Source organism: Tachypleus tridentatus, chromosome 12 (genome assembly GCF_004210375.1).
Source record: "Tachypleus tridentatus isolate NWPU-2018 chromosome 12, ASM421037v1, whole genome shotgun sequence".
Taxonomy (NCBI): domain Eukaryota; kingdom Metazoa; phylum Arthropoda; class Merostomata; order Xiphosura; family Limulidae; genus Tachypleus; species Tachypleus tridentatus.
The window spans coordinates 124,442,640-124,465,167 of record NC_134836.1 but is presented as its reverse complement, the minus strand read 5'-3'; the positions used below and the strand labels follow the sequence as shown (position 1 = coordinate 124,465,167).

At 31.3% G+C, this 22,528-nt stretch overlaps 1 protein-coding gene and 1 pseudogene across 2 annotated transcripts in view; both read right to left on the bottom strand.

The window, feature by feature from the left end:
• Nucleotides 1-22,528, bottom strand: part of LOC143234598 (5'-AMP-activated protein kinase subunit gamma-1-like) — a 130,053-nt pseudogene that overhangs the window by 15,957 nt on the left and 91,568 nt on the right. The window lies entirely within an intron of this gene.
• LOC143234900 (5'-AMP-activated protein kinase subunit gamma-1-like) lies at nucleotides 2,385-19,427 on the bottom strand (the record flags this gene model as incomplete). The annotated part of the gene is made up of 8 exons (XM_076472592.1): nucleotides 2,385-2,436; nucleotides 4,143-4,194; nucleotides 6,718-6,763; nucleotides 9,068-9,126; nucleotides 9,619-9,666; nucleotides 11,068-11,101; nucleotides 18,380-18,483; nucleotides 19,313-19,427. Coding segments are annotated over 8 exons (510 nt in total), but the record flags the coding sequence as incomplete, so codon positions are not given.

The window sequence follows — 22,528 nt, the reverse complement described above, 5'->3', positions numbered from 1 at the left end:
GGTAGGTTGTTCCTCATTTTGAAAAGCGAAAACTTAAGTTTCCATGGTTGAAAATGTTTTTATTGTATTTATTTCTAAACTTTAAAATGGTCCTACATTAATTTTAATAGACAAATAAAAGGAAGACAGCAACTACTTTTCAACTTTTAAGAAGTATCAATAATCATTATAAGTACTGTTTATTTACATTAAAAATATGTAAAGGATAAGAAACACACAGAGAAAATAGCAGTTAATTTTCACTTTGTATTACGTACTGTAGCAATGTTTTCATATGTTCCTATTTTGAGTTCTTCCAACGTTTGATTGAGGTAGCTTGGTCTTGGAAGCTCAAAAAGCTATGGAAATTTGAAAGAGAGAATATATAAAGCATTTCAGAAATGATTTGTGAAGAATTTATACAAGTATAAAGAAGACTGTAATTGCTCACTGTTTCTCACAAAGCTTATTCATTTAGTTTGTGCAAAAATCTTCCCGTTAATTAAAAAAAAACAGTTAATGCATTCCTAATTATGAAATGCTATAAAACAGAGATGATTAGTCAGAGGACTTTACATAAAAAGTTTAAATAAGTGAATCATAAAATGTCCAAATTAAATAATTCACCTTTAGTGTTTTTACTTGAATGAGATGATTATTAAACGTTGAAAACTGATACTGCCAAACAGCACAAGAAAACAGTAACAAAGTATAAGCAACTCCTGTACTGTGATGAAGCTGTAATTATCCGTTTAAGAAAACAGTAACAAAGTATAAGCAACTCCTGTACTGTGATGAAGCTGTAATTATCCGTTTAAGAAAACAGTAACAAAGTATAAGCAACTCCTGTACTAAGAGGTGATGAAGCTGTAATTATCCGTTTAAGAAAACAGTAACAAAGTATAAGCAACTCCTGTACTGTGATGAAGCTGTAATTATCCGTTTAAGAAAACAGTAACAAAGTATAAGCAACTCCTGTACTGTGATGAAGCTGTAATTATCCGTTTAAGAAAACAGTAACAAAGTATAAGCAACTCCTGTACTGTGATGAAGCTGTAATTATCCGTTTAAGAAAACAGTAACAAAGTATAAGCAACTCCTGTACTGTGATGAAGCTGTAATTATCCGTTTAAGAAAACAGTAACAAAGTATAAGCAACTCCTGTACTAAGAGGTGATGAAGCTGTAATTATCCGTTTAAGAAAACAGTAACAAAGTATAAGCAACTCCTGTACTAAGAGGTGATGAAGCTGTAATTATCCGTTTAAGAAAACAGTAACAAAGTATAAGCAACTCCTGTACTAAGAGGTGATGAAGCTGTAATTATCCGTTTAAGAAAACAGTAACAAAGTATAAGCAACTCCTGTACTAAGGGTGATGAAGCTGTAATTATCCGTTTAAGAAAACAGTAACAAAGTATAAGCAACTCCTGTACTGTGATGAAGCTGTAATTATCCGTTTAAGAAAACAGTAACAAAGTATAAGCAACTCCTGTACTAAGGGGTGATGAAGCTGTAATTATCCGTTTAAGAAAACAGTAACAAAGTATAAGCAACTCCTGTACTGTGATGAAGCTGTAATTATCCGTTTAAGAAAACAGTAACAAAGTATAAGCAACTCCTGTACTGTGATGAAGCTGTAATTATCCGTTTAAGAAAACAGTAACAAAGTATAAGCAACTCCTGTACTAAGAGGTGATGAAGCTGTAATTATCCGTTTAAGAAAACAGTAACAAAGTATAAGCAACTCCTGTACTAAGAGGTGATGAAGCTGTAATTATCCGTTTAAGAAAACAGTAACAAAGTATAAGCAACTCCTGTACTAAGAGGTGATGAAGCTGTAATTATCCGTTTAAGAAAACAGTAACAAAGTATAAGCAACTCCTGTACTAAGAGGTGATGAAGCTGTAATTATCCGTTTAAGAAAACAGTAACAAAGTATAAGCAACTCCTGTACTAAGAGGTGATGAAGCTGTAATTATCCGTTTAAGAAAACAGTAACAAAGTATAAGCAACTCCTGTACTAAGAGGTGATGAAGCTGTAATTATCCGTTTAGTTATACCCTCATATATTGCTATTAAAATCTTTCTCATCCATACACATGTACTAAAATGGTGAAATTTCATTTAAATGCTATGGTAGAAGTTCTGGGTTTAGGTAGATAATTTGAAAGTTGCTTTTAATCTTTTAATGCACTAAGAGATATTTTGATTCCAAAGATAACAGTAACTCATACTTACGAGAGAAAAAGAAACTTGAGAATTAATGGACTTTCGTTTGTGTGTGAGGATGTACAAGACATTCCCTGTATGAGGATTTATCACAGGTAAAATATGTTGCGATGGACTTTCCTTGAATGAGAGTTTTATGGCTTCATATAAACTAAAATTAAAAATATGTTGAACTTCAGGTAGCGATGGACTTTCCTTTGAATGAGAGTTTTATGGCTTCATATAAACTAAAAATATGTTGAACTCCAGGAAACAAAATGTAGAGGTCTCAAAATTATCTTAAAACTAAGAATCATCACGGCTTGAAACTTCATATAAACAATTTAAGATGAATCATAAGGTTTTGCAAAAATAACACAAAATTGACTGGAAAAAAACAAACTTGGGTATAAATAATCAGTAACCATATGAATTAACTTGTGATATTTATGAAAATATTCGGTATAGATAATAAAAACAAATCACTCTGATAAAGTAGGTATTCTAATATATCTTATATAAAGATTTGACAATATTTAATAATGAATTTATATATACAAATACACACAAACATAACTACTGAAATTTACATCATTTATATTTATGAAAATAGTGAAACAATTATGATATAGAAAGTGTAAATTTAGGTTTCTAGTAAATGTTTAAAAGGCACTTTGAATGGTCGTAAAAAATATCACGTATTAGGAAATCTAACTTTACAGTACATTCAATTCTTTATGCTTTTGTAGCTAAAATCGTCATTGATGGGTATTATTGATTTTAAAACAATAAAAACAATGAAGTAAACAAGTCTCTTCATTTTTAGTATATTATTATGGATAACAAGTGTTTACAAGTATTATGTAAAATGAAATGGTGTCCAGTAAAAGATAAAACTGTGTTATGGTTTAATGGGAGAAAATGTTAAACAGTTGTGACAGCTTATAATGGTTATGCTAATAAAGGTTAGTATTGATATGTTAGCAACAAATAATTTTTATCTTAGTGTTAGTGAACTACTAACAGAACAAGTTATCATTTAGTATTAACTGTGATAACTCTATGTGACATTTAAGTGTTAGCATTAGCTTCAATTACCTCAAATTCACATACTGAAAGGACTTTAGAAATTCATGGAAACTATTAATTTAAACATTTTACTAAAGGCAGTTTACGTAGATAAGGAAGAGATGTGATAGGTACATGATAACCATAAAAACTAATAAGACCACATTTTATGTGTCACTGTTCACATGATGTTGTCTGTTACGTGGAATGTTATGTTCTGTTACTTTCTATCCAAATATCTTTATATAACTTCTTGGTCAACTACTTGGATGTTGAAGGTCTACATACATACTCACAATAGTCTCTTTGAAAAGAACAAATTAATGGTGAAAACACTGAACAAGTTTAAACTCAACATCACTAAATTATAATATACAGGTTGACTTATGCTTTGGAAGAGAAGACTACTTGTAGTAAAAATAATATATGCATAATGTATCATACAATTCCAACGTGACAAAGTGATGTTTACTGTAATGGATAAAAATTCTTTATAGATTCATGCAGCTAAAAGAAATGTAATGCTACATTGTTGTCTCACACTCTGTATAAAATAAGAAGACCTGTAACATTTACTAATAAGCTAATTAGCATTATGTAGTTAAAGATGACGTTCAGTTTGAATGTGGTACAACTATAAAAGTGTGTAATAAACAGATTAACTGTAGACATTCAGGAAAATCAAAACAAATTCTGAATGGTATTAAACTCATATCTTGCACTGTATAAATGGTTAAAATGGGATAATTTGACCTTGGTTAATCAATTACTACTTATAAGATACGGTAAAGTGAAATTTTGAGAGAGAAAAACATATGCTTGATAGTGCATGTTATATAATCTTTTGGAAACTTAAGTTTCTTAGGATGATAATAAATTAAGTTACCTTGCTTCAGGTTTAATAGTATAGAGAGGTTTTAATTTAGTCTTCAAAACATCTATATAAAAAAAAGAAAGATATCAGATGATAAGTAACAACAACAACACTTTTTCACAAATTATCTAAAGATCAACATAAAGCAGTAGACAGTTAGGTATGTTCAGTGTCTCCAAAACTGCTTTTACTAAGTAACATTGTAAACTAATGAAGATACTGTGCATAATCACTGTATCATTTAAAATAACAAAACTAAAACTCAAACTTCTACATCATTAATATATGTAGACTAAAGAACACAAAATAATTGTCAAAGGTACAACAAAATGCATGATATAACCAGTAAACACATGAATTATCTTTTGAGTTCCTACAAATGTTCTAGTATGCATAAAAAGTTAGTAAAAAACTGGTTTGGTTGTTTTTAAGCAAAAAAGCTACATAATGCGCTACATGTGCACTGCTTACCACGAGTCTTGAAACCTGAATTTTAGTGTTAGCCTGGAGGCTTATTGCTGAGCTACTGTGGGGCGATTGCTTTGTTGATACACTCACACAAACATGCACAACATATATGTTTGTGTTTACAATTTTTAGGTTTAATAGGGTGTCAGGTATTTACATATTATGTTTTATTTGTTTCCTGTACGTACTTGAATGGTGGTGAACTTATGAAATCTAGTACACAAAAATGTAATGCATGATTCAGAACAAATTTGTTTTTCCACTTCTATATTTTGTATGTTGAGATGAATTATTTATTTTAGGGAGAGTGTTATTTATTTATACTCTCTTCAGAGTTTCAGGTTAAATGAAGAAGAGAGGTAAATTACTTGTGTCACTTTTAAGTTCAATGCTGAGTGTCAGGTAATGTAGATCTTTGTATTGTCACTTTCCTAACTTGGTCGAATATCACAAAATATTACATACGCATATTTTTAAAGTAAAATCAAAATGTAAACTGTAAACTCCCTCTCACAGGATCTGTAAAACATTGCCTGATAGGAGGTTTAGGTCCTGCTTGTAAGATACTGTTGATTGTTCCTTCATAATAATGTCCAGATTAGAGGTTTAAGTCCTGCTTGTAAGATACTGTTGATTGTTCCTTCATAATAATGTCCAGATTAGAGGTTTAGGTCCTGCTTGTAAGATACTGTTGATTGTTCCTTCATAATAATGTCCAGATTAGAGGTTTAAGTCCTGCTTGTAAGATACTGTTGATTGTTCCTTCATAATAATGTCCAGATTAGAGGTTTAGGTCCTCCTTGTAAGATACTGTTGATTGTTCCTTCATAATAATGTCCAGATTAGAGGTTTAGGTCCTGCTTGTAAGATACTGTTGATTGTTCCTTCATAATAATGTCCAGATTAGAGGTTTAAGTCCTGCTTGTAAGATACTGTTGATTGTTCCTTCATAATAATGTCCAGATTAGAGGTTTAGGTCCTGCTTGTAAGATACTGTTGATTGTTCCTTCATAATAATGTCCAACTGATTTTAATAGTTTGTCCAAACTCTGTACATCTCCTTTTACGTGTATAATATATAAACGTATCAAACATATTTCATAAACAATAATTTTTGTGAACATACATGTCATGAAAACCACCTTAAATAATTTTGAAGACGAATTTCAATAAAGATATTTTAGTTTAGAAACAAACGCTCGTGAATAAAATACATGTACAATTAAAAATGAACTCAGTGCAAGTTCAGTGTATATAACAAGAATGCATTTCTTTACACAGGTGATGCAAACAGCTTGTCTCGTACTTTTGATTTAAGTAGCTTAGATACAGAACAGTATTGGACAAAAACTCAATAGTGCAATAACTCAACTCTACCAAAAGAAACAGTGGACAATATTCTATTGAGTTGACTCAGCACTATCAACAATCTAAATTAACTCAGAGATATCTCTAGATTTAAAACTCTAACCTTGTTAAATATTGTTAAAACTCTAACCTTGTTAAATATTGTTAAAACTCTAACCTTGTTAAATATTATTAAAACTCTTAAATAGTTTGATTTAAATTGTTTTTATTCAGGTTTCTCCCAGAAAATAAATTTCTAGGTTAAGGATGAAAAGCATTTCTGATGTCACTAAAAATACTTCATTTAAAGTTGATTGAAATACTGTCTATAAACATACTAATATTCCATATGTTTCTATTTAACTACTTTAAGAACATTTAATAGTTATTAACTGTTAAGCACAGTATTTTTAATAATTTAGTAACATTAGATTTATATTTTAAGTGATTCATATTGAAAATCAAATGCAGAACATAAAGAAAACAAAACGTGTTAACTAGTGAACTCCAACTTACAACTACACCAAGAGAATATTTTCTCTACCACAAACCTGCCACCTGTTAGCAAAGATTCTAATTTTCTAGAAGTATAACTTTTAATTATATTTGTTTTTAGTAAGTTATCACTTTGCCAAAAGTTTAAAAAAATACAAGTTTTCATTTCTTCATTCCAGGTGGCTCAGACCTAGAAGATCTACCACAACTGCTCTTCCCTCTGTGAAAAAAATAGTTTTATATTATATTTTCACTTTTCCTAAAAATTGTTACTTACTTAACCAAGTTTCTAACTTGTGGTCTTCTAGTTCTTCCATATTAATCTGTGATAATGTGTAAATAAAAAACGAACAGTAAACACAATTAGTCAGCAAATAAACAGAACTGTATCGAAATAATGCACACTAAGTAACATGTGAAACTGTTCATTGTATGTTTAATAATAAAACAAGACTTATATGTTAATAAATAGTGCTCGTGTGAAACTAAGAGACATGACTGCCACATCAGTATCAAAATATACATTTCTCTGGCAGCCATAGTCACTACCTATTATGACTTTCAGTCAAAAACTAAAGTACAACATTCACAGTTAATCAGTGATATATTAGTTTTGCACCAATCAAACTATATATCAAAATATGTAGAAAAAATATATAAAATAAACTAAAAACAAGTAGATTGTATGTTACTTCAAAATATTATCATGTTTGTGTATTTTAAAGTTGATAGAAGTTACTACATATGAAAGAACAAAATTCAGCTGTCAGACATCTCTACTTACTATTCCCGATATACATTGTTATCAGTTACTCACAGAGAGTTACTGGCATTGTTACTGTTGCAGTACAAAGCTATACAACTAGCTATCTGCTCTATGTTTGCAAGAGGGAATCAAACCCTGTATTTTAGCACTATACCTGTGTTGACTTATGGTTGACCTACCAGAGGAAGTCTTGTAGAGCAACTTGTTTGATAACAACCAACAAACACTATTTAACAAGCCTTCAAAATGTCAGTATGTTTGATAACAACCAACAAACACTATTTAACAAGCCTTTAAAATGTCAGTATGTTTGATAACAACCAACAAACACTATTTAACAAGCCTTTAAAATGTTAGTATGTTTGATAACAACCAACAAACACTATTTAACAAGCCTTTACAATGTCAGTATGTTTGATAACAACCAACAAACACTATTTAACAAACCTTTAAAACGCCAGTATGTTTGATAACAACCAACAAACACTATTTAACAAACCTTTAAAACGTCAGTATGTTTGATAACAACCAACAAACACTATTTAACAAACCTTTAAAATGTCAGTATGTTTGATAACAACCAACAAACACTATTTAACAAGCCTTTAAAATGTCAGTATGTTATAGATTGTGGTTCCAATTTTGGAACTTTCTCAATATTAAAAGTTATTTTCAAGGATTTATAGAGTTGTTCTTTTCAGAATAATCCAGGAACACTTTGTAACAGTTTATATTCCATTTACCAACACAGGAAGACTACCCCAAGGAACAACTAAATAGAAACTGGTCGCTATATGTACCACAAGAAATATATAGAGATGACTTTGCAAATTCACAAACAGTAACTTGTTATACGTTAACCTACAAACAGTGACATGCAACAGGTTAACCCAATTACTACACATGAAACTATGGTTAACATGAAACTCACATCACAATGAAACTATGTTGAAACAGGTCACATCACAATTATTATTGACTTGTGACAGGTTGCTTTATGAAACTATGGTTAACATGAAACAGGTCACATCACAATTATTGTTGACTTGTGACAGGTTGCTTTATGAAACTATGGTTAACATGAAACAGGTCACATCACAATTATTATTGACTTGTGACAGGTTGCTTTATGAAACTATGGTTAACATGAAACAGGTCACATCACACAATTATATTGACTTGTGACAGGTTGCTTTATGAAACATGGAAACAGGTCACATCACATTATTATTGACTTGTGACAGGTTGCTTTATGAAACTATGGTTAACATGAAACAGGTCACATCACAATTATATTGACTTGACAGGTTGCTGAAACTATGGTTAACATGCAGGTCACATTACAATGACAATGAAACTATGGTTAACATGAAACAGGTCACATCACAATTATTATTGACTTGTGACAGGTTGTTTTATGAAACTATGGTTAACATGAAACAGGTCACATCACACATGTTAACATGAAACAGGTCACATCATACATATCCTATAACAACAACTTACAGCAGGTGTATTTTCCTACCCATAAGAAATAATCAACTTCCAATGTACAGACTTCTTTGGAATTTTGCACAAAGCTACACGTAGGCTATCTTTGCTAGCTGTCCCTAATTTAACAATGGCAAACGAGAGGGAAGGCAGCTTGTTACCATTATCCATCATCAACTCTTGGGCTAATTGTTTATCAGTGAATAGTGAGACTGACTGTCACATTACAATGTTCTCATGCCTAAAGGGGTGAGTATGCTTGGTGGGAGAGGGATTCGAATCTGTGACCCACAGATTATGCTTTAAACATCCTAACCACCTGGCTATGCCAGGTCCCATCAAAGAATGATTAACCACAACCAGTACTTACTTGAGGTGACTTGTAATATGTCCTTAGAATGTGAATGAAGTCTGTGATAGTCAGCATTCCTTGAAGGGTAGAAACAGTTCAGGTAAAAATTATTTAGAACCATACACTTACATGATATTCACTGATATGAGAATCATTCAATAAAAAAACATGGTTTAGATATGTTTAACAAGAATAGTATCTCATAAAAGTTCTTTGAACCACCAGCAGGTTCACTTGTTATGGATGTATATGGTAAATTATAAGCATTTTAACATGTAAATGTAATCACTATATTGAATTTTTTGAAAAATCGTTTATTTGTGTATACTTCCAAATGCAGTATGCAACTGGAAGTTCCATTCTTGTGACATTGAAAAGATAAAGCTTATTGTTGTATTGTGAGGATACAATGTGTTGACATACTTTACTGCTTCATATTTACAAGTCATGACCATATAAAGAAAAGAACAACAGAGAAATCTAAGTTTATTTTTAAAAACGAAATAAAAAATGAAAAATTGTATGAACAACTTTCTAAGAAAATAAATAACAAAAACTTGAAAACGTACCTACAAATTCCTGTCTAGAGCTGTCCCATAAAGGTGCTGCTCTGACTCCTAAACAGAAACACAACTAAATACATAAAGTTGTAAGACAATTAAGTTCTATATTCTTTTCATATCAGCTCTTATTAATACCGATCAATTAGGTATGCATTAACAGAATTAGTTATGTTTGGTTTGAACTTTGTGCAAAGCTACATGAGGGCTATCTGCACTAGCCGTCCCTAATTTAGCAGTGTAAGACTACAGGGAAGGCAGCTAGTCACAACCACCCATTGCCAACTCTTGGGCTACTCTTTTACCAACAAATAGTGGGATTATCCATAAATTATAATGCCCCCATGGCAGAAATGGCAAGCATGTTTGGTGTGAAGTGGGATTCGAACCTGCAACCCTCAGGCTACAAGTGGAATGCCTTAACCCACCTGGCCATGCTGGGTCTAAATTAGTTATGCAACGTTTGGAAAGTTAAGAAATATTTTTCTACATAAAAATGTTTATAGGAAGAAAACAATAAGAATAAAAAACTAGTACAATTACGGGTATCTCAAGTGAACTGGACAATCAGTAAAAACCTAGTAGAGTTACTGGTATCTCAAGTGAACTGGACAATCAGTAAAAAAACTAATAAAGTTACTGGTATCTCAAGTGAAGTGGACAATCAGTTTTATAATATAAAATAAATTATAATGTTCATAGTTCTGGATGAACATATGTGATCGTCTTTCAAAAGTAGCATCACAAAATGGTATTTCCCATACTTCTATTATTCACATATTATCACTACTGGAAAAACGAATGTAAATTGTAATAAATTGCTACACCTGTGTATCCTTTATGTAATTTAGGTTTAATTATTGTGATTGTTCTCTTTTTTTATATAACTCTAATCAGCTTCTTCGTTTCACTAGTTTTTCAAAGAAAATCAGATATGTTCTAGAACAGTAGTTCCTATGCTGCAGTGAAAGTTTGCTAATTTGTGAAAATAAACAATATTGGTGAATTTAATTAATATTGAACTATTTAACTATATTGTGTTCTGTGCACTTTTTTACATTTATTGTGTAATTAATGGTCCACAGAAATGTAGAACACAACTGTGCAGCTTCCATGACAGCACAAATGATTGATCTAGAGAATAATGAAACACTGAAATGAGTTATTAGAAATTAGCAATAAAAATAATAATAATAATGTATATAATACTGAAAGAAAAATCATTTTAGAGGTAAAATCTTCTTCATAAAAGATAATATTTGTTCAACTACTAATGCAATTAGTAACACTAATACCGCTAAACCCAAATATTTAAAACTTAATTTTTATTAAATTCTACATCTCTACAAGTGAACCAGCTTCATTAATCACTCTACATACAAAAGTAATCAACCTTTCTTTTGTAATTGTAAATTATCCATATAATTATTGGTAAAACTATCAAAATATCATTCTTACCATTCTGAACTAAGGCAAAAAAAGCTTTCTTCACCTAATGAAAGAAGAGCATTACATCTAATTAGTCACATCGACACATATAGAAATATGTCTAATTAGCCACATCGACATATATAGAAATATGTCCAATTAGTCACATCGACACATATAGAAATATGTCTAATTAGTCACATCGACACATATAGAAATATGTCTAATTAGTCACATCAACAGGTGTAGAAATATGTCCAATTAGTCACATCGACACATATAGAAATATGTCTAATTAGTCACATTGACACATATAGAAATATGTCTAATTAGTCACATCAACAGGTATAGAAATACGTCTAATTAGTCACATTGACACATATAGAAATATGTCTAATTAGTCACATCGACACGTATAGAAATATGTCTAATTAGTCACATCGACACGTATAGAAATATGTCCAATTAGTCACATCAACAGGTGTAGAAATATGTCTAATTAGTCACATAGACACGTATAGAAATATGTCCAATTAGTCACATCAACAGGTGTAGAAATATGTCTAATTAGTCACATCGACATATATAGTCAAATATGTCTAATTAGTCACATCGACACATATAGAAATATGTCTAATTAGTCACATCGACATATATAGAAATACGTCTAATTAGTCACATCGACACACATATAGAAATATGTCTAATTAGTCACATCGACAGGTATAGAAATATGTCTAATTAGTCACATCGACAGGTGTAGAAATACGTCTAATTAGTCACATCGACACATATAGAAATAAGTCTAATTAGTCACATCAACAGGTGTAGAAATACGTCTAATTAATCACATCGACAGGTATAGAAATATGTCTAATTAGTCACATCGACAGGTGTAGAAATATGTCCAATTAGCCACATCGACAGGTGTAGAAATATGTCTAATTAGTCACATCGACAGGTGTAGAAATATGTCTAATTAGTCACATCGACACATATAGAAATATGTCTAATTAGTCACATCGACAGGTGTAGAAATACGTCTAATTAGTCACATCGACAGGTATAGAAATATGTCTAATTAGTCACATCGACATATGTATAGAAATATGTCTAATTAGTCATATCGACACATATAGAAATATGTCCAATTAGTCACATCAACAGGTGTAGAAATACGTCTAATTAGTCACATCGACAGGTGTAGAAATACGTCTAATTAGTCACATCGACACATATAGAAATACGTCTAATTAGTCACATCGACACATATAGAAATACGTCTAATTAGTCACATCGACAGGTGTAGAAATACGTCTAATTAGTCACATCGACACATATAGAAATATGTCTAATTAGTCACATCAACAGGTGTAGAAATACGTCTAATTAGTTACATCGACAGGTATAGAAATATGTCTAATTAGCCACATCGACAGATGTAGAAATATGTCTAATTAGTCACATCGACAGGTGTAGAAATATGTCTAATTAGTCACATCGACAGGTGTAGAAATACGTCTAATTAGTCACATCGACAGGTGTAGAAATACGTCTAATTAGTCACATCGACAGGTGTAGAAATATGTCTAATTAGTCACATCGACAGGTATAGAAATATGTCTAATTAGTCACATCGACAGGTATAGAAATATGTCTAATTAGTCACATCGACAGGTGTAGAAATATGTCTAATTAGCCACATCGACAGGTGTAGAAATACGTCTAATTAGTCACATCGACACATATAGAAATAAGTCTAATTAGTCACATCAACAGGTGTAGAAATACGTCTAATTAGTCACATCGACAGGTATAGAAATATGTCTAATTAGTCACATCGACAGGTGTAGAAATATGTCTAATTAGCCACATCGACAGGTGTAGAAATATGTCTAATTAGTCACATCGACAGGTGTAGAAATACTTCTAATTAGTCACATCGACACATATAGAAATATGTCTAATTAGTCACATCAACAGGTGTAGAAATGTCTAATTAGTCACATCGACAGGTATAGAAATATGTCTAATTAGTCACATCGACAGGTATAGAAATATGTCTAATTAGTCATATCGACACATATAGAAATATGTCTAATTAGTCACATCAACAGGTGTAGAAATACGTCTAATTAGTCACATCGACAGGTGTAGAAATACGTCTAATTAGTCACATCGACACATACAGAAATACGTCTAATTAGTCACATCGACATATATAGAAATACGTCTAATTAGTCACATCGACACATATAGAAATACGTCTAATTAGTCACATCGACAGGTGTAGAAATACGTCTAATTAGTCACATCGACACATATAGAAATATGTCTAATTAGTCACATCGACAGGTGTAGAAATACGTCTAATTAGTCACATCGACAGGTATAGAAATATGTCTAATTAGTCACATCGACAGGTGTAGAAATATGTCTAATTAGTCACATCGACAGGTGTAGAAATATGTCTAATTAGTCACATCGACAGGTAGAAATATGTCTAATTAGTCACATCGACGGGTATAGAAATATGTCTAATTACTCACATCGACAGGTGTAGAAATATGTCTAATTAGCACATCGACAGGTGTAGAAATACGTCTAATTAGTCACATCGACACATATAGAAATAAGTCTAATTAGTCAGAAGAAATACGTCTAATTAGTCACATCGACGGGTATAGAAATATGTCTAATTAGTCACAGGTGTAGAAATATGTCAATGGCCACATCGACAGGTGTAGAAATATGTCTAATTAGTCACATCGACAGGTGTAGAAATACTTCTAATTAGTCACATCGACACATATAGAAATGTCTAAATTAGTCACATCGACAGGTGTAGAAATGTCTAATTAGTCACATCAACAGGTATGAAATATGTCTAATTAGTCACATCGACAGGTATAGAAATATGTCTAATAGTAGTCACAATCGACACAACGGGTGTAGAAATATGTCTAATTAGTCACATCGACAGGTGTAGAAATACGTCTAATTAGTCACATCGACAGGTGTAGAAATATGTCTAATTAGTCACATCGACAGGTATAGAAATACGTCTAATTAGTCACATCGACAGGTGTAGAAATACGTCTAATTAGTCACATCGACAGGTGTAGAAATACGTCTAATTAGTCACATCGACAGGTATAAATATGTCTAATTAGTCACATCGACAGGTGTAGAAATACGTCTAATTAGTCACATCGACAGGTATAGAAATATGTCTAATTAGCCACATCGACAGGTGTAGAAATATGTCTAATTAGCCATCATCGACAGATGTAGAAATATGTCTAATTAGTCACATCGACAGGTGTAGAAATACGTCTAATTAGTCACATCGACAGGTGTAGAAATATGTGTAATTAGTCACATCGACAGGTATAGAAATATGTCTAATTAGCCACATCGACAGGTGTAGAAATATGTCTAATTAGCCACATCGACACGTATAGAAATATGTCTAATTAGTCACATCGACAGGTGTAGAAATATGTCTAATTAGTCACATCGACAGGTGTAGAAATACGTCTAATTAGTCACATCGACAGGTGTAGAAATACGTCTAATTAGTCACATCGACAGGTGTAGAAATATGTGTAATTAGTCACATCGACAGGTGTAGAAATATGTCTAATTAGTCACATCGACAGGTGTAGAAATACGTCTAATTAGTCACATCGACAGGTATAGAAATATGTCTAATTAGTCACATCGACAGGTGTGTAGAAATGCGTCTAATTAGTCACATCGACAGGTATAGAAATATGAGTCAACAGGTAGAAATACGTCTAATTAGCCACATCGACAGGTGTAGAAATATGTCTAATTAGTCACATCGACAGGCGTAGAAATATATCTAATTAGTCACATCGACAGATGTAGAAATATGTCTAATTAACCACATCGACAGGTGTAGAAATATGTCTAATTAGCCACATCGACAGGTGTAGAAATATGTCTAATTAGCCACATCGACATGTAGAAATACGTCTAATTAGTCACATCATAGGTATAGAAATACGTCTAATTAGCCACATCGACATATATAGAAATACGTCTAATTAGTCACATCAACACATATAGAAATACGTCTAATTAGTCACATCGACAGGTGTAGAAATACGTCTAATTAGTCACATCGACATATATAGAAATACGTCTAATTAGTCACATCGACACATATAGAAATACGTCTAATTAGTCACATCGACACGTATAGAAATATGTCTAATTAATCACATCGACACATATAGAAATATGTCTAGTTAGTCACATCAACAGGTATAGAAATATACTGCTGGCCAAAATCTTAAGGCCAATGAACATAAAGAATAAATATGCATTTTGCGTTGTTAGACTCAACCACTTATTCGAGTGGAGCTTCGAAAAATGAAAATAAGAAAAGGGAAAACAAAAATAAAAAAAACTTTCTCAGCATTTAATAGGGAAAATGTGAACACTATGAAATTAGCCTAAATACTAGCTGGTCAAAGTTTAAGACCATACCAAAAAAGAAGTCTAAAACAGGGTAGGAAATGCCCAACAAGAGGTCTGAGTAGTGAGTTGCATGCCACTTATTGTGAATAACTGCAAACATTCGCTTGGGCATGGTTAATATAAGCATTTACAGAAGGCTGGCTGGAATATTATTCCAAGTGGTGAAGATGGCTTCTCGAAGATCATGCGCTGTTTGGAATTGATGTCCATTTCTATAGACTTCCCTTACCATCCACCCCCAAACATTTTCAATGGTGTTCAGTTCGGGCAAACACGCTGGATGGTTCAAAAGAATAGCGGTATTTGCCATGAAAAAGTCCTTTGTCTTGCAGGCATTGTGGATTGCAGCATTGTTCACCTGAAAGATCCAGTCATTTCCATACAAGTGAGGGCCTTCAGTCAGTAAGGATGCTCTCCAACATGCCAATGTAGCCAGCTGCTGTTTAACCCCTGTATAACCTGAAGCTCCATTGTTTCATGAAAGTAGAAAGCACCCCAGATCATGATGGAACCTTCACTGTGTCGTGTTGAAAATGTCTCTGGTGGGATATCCTCATCGTGCCAGTAATGTTGGAAGCCATTTGGACCATCCAGGTTAAATTTTTTCTTATCTGAGAACGAAACCTTTGTCCACTTTTCTATGCCCCATGTTTGGTATTTCTCAGCAAAGTTTAACCAAGCTGTTTCATGGTGTGGAAGGTTTTTAAAGCCTTTATCTCTTAGATGCCGTCTTATTGTTCTTGAGCTGCATTCTGCATCTGTGAGGGCCTTAATCTGGTTCAATGATTGGCTGGTGTCTTGCCAGACAATCCGTCAAATCCTCCTGCTCAATGCTGGCGAAATTTTCTTGGGCCGACCACTTGAAATTCTCATTCCATATCCCTCGGGGTCTTTTAAGAAATTTGCAACAGCAGTTTTACTACGCCCATCCTCACCAGTGATGGCATGTTGAGAGAGACCTTGCTTTTGCAGCCAGACAATTCTGCCACATTCAAACTGTCAACTTTTTTTGCCATGTTTTTACTCAATATAACACAGGAGATGTCAGTGGGAGATGTTGACAATGCTAATGCTTGAACACAAATGACTAAATTTCGTTACGTGTTTACCGATTAACGCTTTGTTTCAGTGTGGTCTTAAACTTTTGACCAGCTAGTATTTAGGCTAATTTCATAGTGTTCATATTTTCCCTATTAAATGCTAAAAAAAGTTTTTATTTTTATTTTCCCTTTTATTATTTTCATCTTTCAAAGCTCTACTCAAATAAGTGGTTGAGTCTAACAACACAAAATTCATATTTTTTCTTTATGTTCATTGACCTTAAGATTTTGGTCAGTGTGTGTCTAATTTGTCACATCAGCAGATATAGAAATAAGTGAACAGATTTTAATTTACAAAAGAAAGGTAATAACAAATTATTCACAAATTTTATTTTTACACCAATAGTCTTAACGTAAGACACACGTATTTTATTTTATATAAATACACACATTATTACATATTGTAAATGTAGAGGTTAATGGGGTAACAGATAGAAATTTATCAACAGTTTTCTTTTAAAGGTTATACAGAAATATTTAGGTTTGAACAATAAGAATTACTTAACTGTGTTTCAAGTTAGTGAAACTTCAAAATGAGGAATAACTGATTTTGATTTATTTATCTTAGTATAATAGAAGTAGCATGCACGTACATATTTATATATGTAACCAAAAATTCCTGCACCATTTACTGAATGGCACTACAAGCAAAAATCCATTAAAACAATTTCACACTTTGGCTATACAAGATTCATACAGTTAAAACAATAACTGTAGTGTATGGACCAACCGATTCTTTATAACACAACTACAAATAAAACTACTTTCCAACAACACAACATTCACTACGACTGTACATGAAGGTTTGATTATATTTTTATTGATGTAATTTTTAAATGAGAAACTGGGATTCCTAAAGAATATAAAAACATACAGTTTATATCAGTAAAACTTATGAAGAACACAACCTGAACACTTTTCATTACAGTACTTCCTTGAAAAACAAACAAACAGTTTTTTAGAAAATATTCACTTTTTAAAATTTTTTCAACAACGTATGGATATTACTGTTAGTAATTAGTAACACAAACAGCCTCCTGTAGAGTAACGTTCCTGCTAATATGAACAACTGCAATATTAAAGGTGAATAACACACTTTCTATAAAATTATTCCAAACATGACAAGGGAAATAAACATTCATATTTTCAGCTAGTCTTTAGTTTTTGTTGATACACATGTGTTATGTGGACATCATAAGATAAAGTATCCATAGTTTTTGTTCATATGATGTGTTATGTGGACATCATAAAATAATGTACAGTGCAAAAACATTTATTATAAATTTGTTGTTTTTATTTTATTATTAAATTCAAATTGTTTTTTAATTTATGTGATATCGATAAAGCAACTTGAAAAGTAAATATTTTAATTTCAACATGAATATTAAGAACAGCTACTGTTCGCTCTTAGTTCAAAACTCTCAATACATTACAAACACATGCTGTGTATGTATATGTTAAATATACAATTAACATTTGAATCGTAAGGTGCAAAATATAATTAGATTGAATCCATAAATAATAAATGGTCTTCTAATTCAATGTTTTCTAATTATTCACATTTTAGGAATAAGAAATTAACTTATAAGAATAAGAAAAAAAAATGAATTGTGATGTGGAATTTTAAATTTTGAAATAATCAAAACGTTTACAACTGAAGTCTTTCTCAGCTCAGTTTGTGTAACTACATCTAGCTGTGGACTCCTGCTATTAGGAGATGAAGTTCTCCTTACCGGAAGCTGAGTATCAAACACCACCAGTTTGGCACTAATAGGAATAACGTCATAACAGCAGAAATGTTGAAAGAACTTGTAAACTATCAGCTCTTCATCCTCTCCTGTAAAAAGGTTGAAATTGTCAAAATTTAAAAACGTTCATAAAATAAAAGTTATTTAATAATAGTTTTATTTTATGAAAGTGGAGATAACAAAGGTAGCTCAGCTTTCTGTATAATTTTATTCATGTGAAATTTATCACAGTGTGTGATATATTCAAATTAATATCAACCATGAGTTAGTTCTAAATGATTCACTTACTTTGTAAGTTATATTGTCACCATAATGTACCTTTAAGGTAAAACTATTAGCTTTTCAAAATAAACTTGAGTTGGCAACATAAAAAGCTAATCACTTCTGTCTACTTGTTCAAAGTTGTTTTAATTTGAATATGACTCAGTATCAAATGAAAATATATGACTCAATATCTTTGACATAAATTTAGATATAAAATAGAAACTGGTCAAAATTAAAGTTTTGACCAAATCCAATTGAGATGCAAGATACAGTATTATAGGCACAAAAAAATCAAAACTACAAAAAATTGTAGAATCTCACAGTAATTACATTACTTAGTCCATTAGATTGGGAAGGGGGTATACTCCAGTTGTGTAAGTACGCTCATGCAGGGGCGCCTAAGCCAAAAGGAAACCCGAAGGGCCTGACAAACTTAAGAATTGCTGACAAGGGAAGTACTAGCAGGTAGGCCTAACTACTTTTTATGTGTGGGAAGGATAGTTTACAGTTATGCCACTGATATATTCACACTGTAAACAATGTTTACTACACACTTTAACACAATCTGTAATGGATAACATTATATACATAAATATAGTCTGTAATTGAAAACTTTAGATTTAACGTATCAAGTACAATTGTAACGAAACATACCAAGGTCTTCAATATCAAACTTCTGGTAAACTGAATCAACTGGAAGCTGGAACAGAAGAACATGGTAACTGAGTGATAAACTATCACATAATAACCTACAACAATTTCCACATTTAAATTACTGAGGGGATTCATGGCCTTATTAAAAGCATTTTTATGAACTACGAATGAACCATGTATTATAAACACAGCTGTTTAACCTGAAGATAACCTAGGAAAGATTGCAATTAGCCTGAAGATGATCTAAGAAGGTTGAAACATTGTCCAATACTTTATTTCAATAAAAGTTTTAACACTCATACTAACTTTATTTACAGTACATTTTACTTCAAGTGGGTTTCTCGTCATCACGTTTATGAACCACATTACTTTGGCTTTTATTTAAGGTTATTAGAATTATTTATTTGTTAATTTATTACTTTGTTGGTCACACATAAAAACGAAACAAAACAACCTTGAAAGGTACAATTAATTATTGTTGAAGACACTTCTGTCATGCTTTATATAATGATTGAAGTTTCTGGTTAGGTTTCTGAACTGAGGTTTATGAAAACATAGAGTTTGTTTTTTTATATAAGTTACAGCAAAACAAATTTAGTATTGTTAACATAAATGGTATCTGTAATATGTGGTAACATGAACATGACATTTAATACATACTTCTGGACTAGATATACAACAAATTACTTATGTGTTCATGCCTTGTTGGTTACAGGGTCCCTAATAAGTCTTTATTTCATTCTGTTCAGATAAGAGTGGCTAAAGCTGTCTCTATTGATTCACTCACATATTTTCTGGTCTTGCTAGAGAAGGAAAAACTTTAATTGTAAGAATGTGAAAATTAGTGCATGTTTAAGTTTTTTTTCCAGTAATTGCTGTATTAAACCTATTATACATGAGTGGACCATAGTTATAATATTCTTTACAATGGTAACGTGTTATTGTAAACCTGGTATACATAGGTTAGCCACAGTTATAGTACATTTACCATGATAAATATACTGTGAAATAGTTAATCATAGTTTTCTAATTTTATACAATGGTGTTTTTATTTTTTATTCAGTGTGAATGTTTTGTATTTACTATAAGGAAGGTTTATACAGTGAGATAAAAGTAGCAGTAAAACTGGCCATCGTCCAGTTCTTTATGTTACACAGACACACACAACAGATATAACAAATACATTTAGCATTCTAAAAATTGTTTAATTCTCAAAGTCTAAAATCACAGAAAGTCCAGTTTAACCAACACTTTGATGGTAAAAAAATATGCTTAAATAAAAGCTTGTCCTCACACATTATACCTATATATTTATTCTTCTAAATACAAGAAATGATATTCTTTTATTTTTGAAATTCCTGAGCATATTAAGTTGCTTTAATATTAAACATAGATCACAAATATAGTGAAATTTATGAAAAGAAACAGAAGTAGTTATTCACGATAATACAAACCTGAAAAAAGGATCTGATAGTTTAATCAATATTACAAATGCATGTGTTTCTAGATTTTATACCCAATTTATTATATATCTCTGTACAGACAATAACCGGGCTTATTCAAGCTACATGATGTTTAAAGTGTTTATCTTGTTCTGATTCATTAAAACATAAACTTTGTAAAACTGAATTTCACATAATTAATATTAACTCCTGATCAAAATATGCTGCCCTTTGGGCCAAAAATGAAACTTAGAACCGTAATGAGGTACAGCTTATTACATGTGCCACCAGTAACTGTTCAGAACAGCGCACTCTATGGAGAAAGTCAGTAAACATTAGTTCATCACTTGGGACCAATCAATAGCAGCACAGTAGTACAGCGTCTGCAGACTGAAAATGTGGTGGCGTTATAAGTTTAGTAACTCTAACTACAAACAAACAAACATTCATTACTTGAGATACTTGCACTTCATATAATGTATTATTTTAAAACTCATTACCTAAATATACATGAGTTCAGAGTTATGCATATATGGAATATTTAGGTTCCATGTTTTAAATCAGATGCTATGTATTGATTATGCTATGAAAGTATAATGGATGATTAAAAACTCTTTACCACAGTTCCTATATTGTTGTTATGAAAAAATGTACTTATATATTACATAATTTATGCAAAGCTATAATTAGATTGCAAAACTCTTTACCCTCAGTTCCTGTATAATTGTACATAAAGATCTTAATATGTTAAAAGTATATTGTGTTATGAAATATAATTAGATTAAAACCTCGATTCCACCCTCAGTTCCTATATTTGATTTTGTTGTATAGATGTATGCTGTATTACATGCTAAGTGAAATGTAATGGATTAAGATTATTTTACTCACCCCAGTTCCTATATTGGTTGTTTATAAAATGATGTAGTGTATTACATGCTATGAAATATATGATATAGATTAAAACTCTTTACCTGTAGTTCCTATACTTTGTTATAAAAGATGTATGTATTACATGCTTATGAAATATAATTGGGTTGAAAAAACTCTTTACTTTAAAGTTCCTATATTGTTTATTTATAAAAGATGTATGGGTTGTTACATGTTTGTGAAATATAATTAGATTAAAAACTCCTTTACCTCAGTTCCTATATTGTTGTTATAAAAGTATGTATGTATTAAGATGCTATGAAATTATAATTAGATTAAAACAACATTGGTTATACTATGACATAGTTATAAAAGATGTATGTATTATTTATGATATAATTAGATTAAAACTCTTTACCTCAGTTCCTATATTGTTGTTATAAAAGATGTATGTATGTACATGTTATGAAATATAATTAGATTAAAACTCTTTACCTCAGTTCCTATACTGTTGTTATTATGTTATAAAAAAGATGTTATACTTTGTACCTGATAATATAATTTAGATTAAAAACTCTTTACCTCAGTTCCTATATTGTTGTGATGTATAAAGATGCTCTTTATGTGTTATGATGTATGTATTAGATATGAAACTCTTTACCTCAGTTCCTATATTGTTGTTATAAAAAAAAAGATGTATGTATTACATGTTATGAAATATAATTAGATTAAAAACTCTTTTACCTCAGTTCCTATACTGTTGTTATAAAAGATGTATGTATTACATGTATGAAATATAATAAAAAACTCTTTACCTCAGTTCCTATATTGTTGTTATAAAAGATGTATGTATTACATGTTATGAAAATATAATTAGACAGAAACTCTTTACCTCAGTTCCTATATT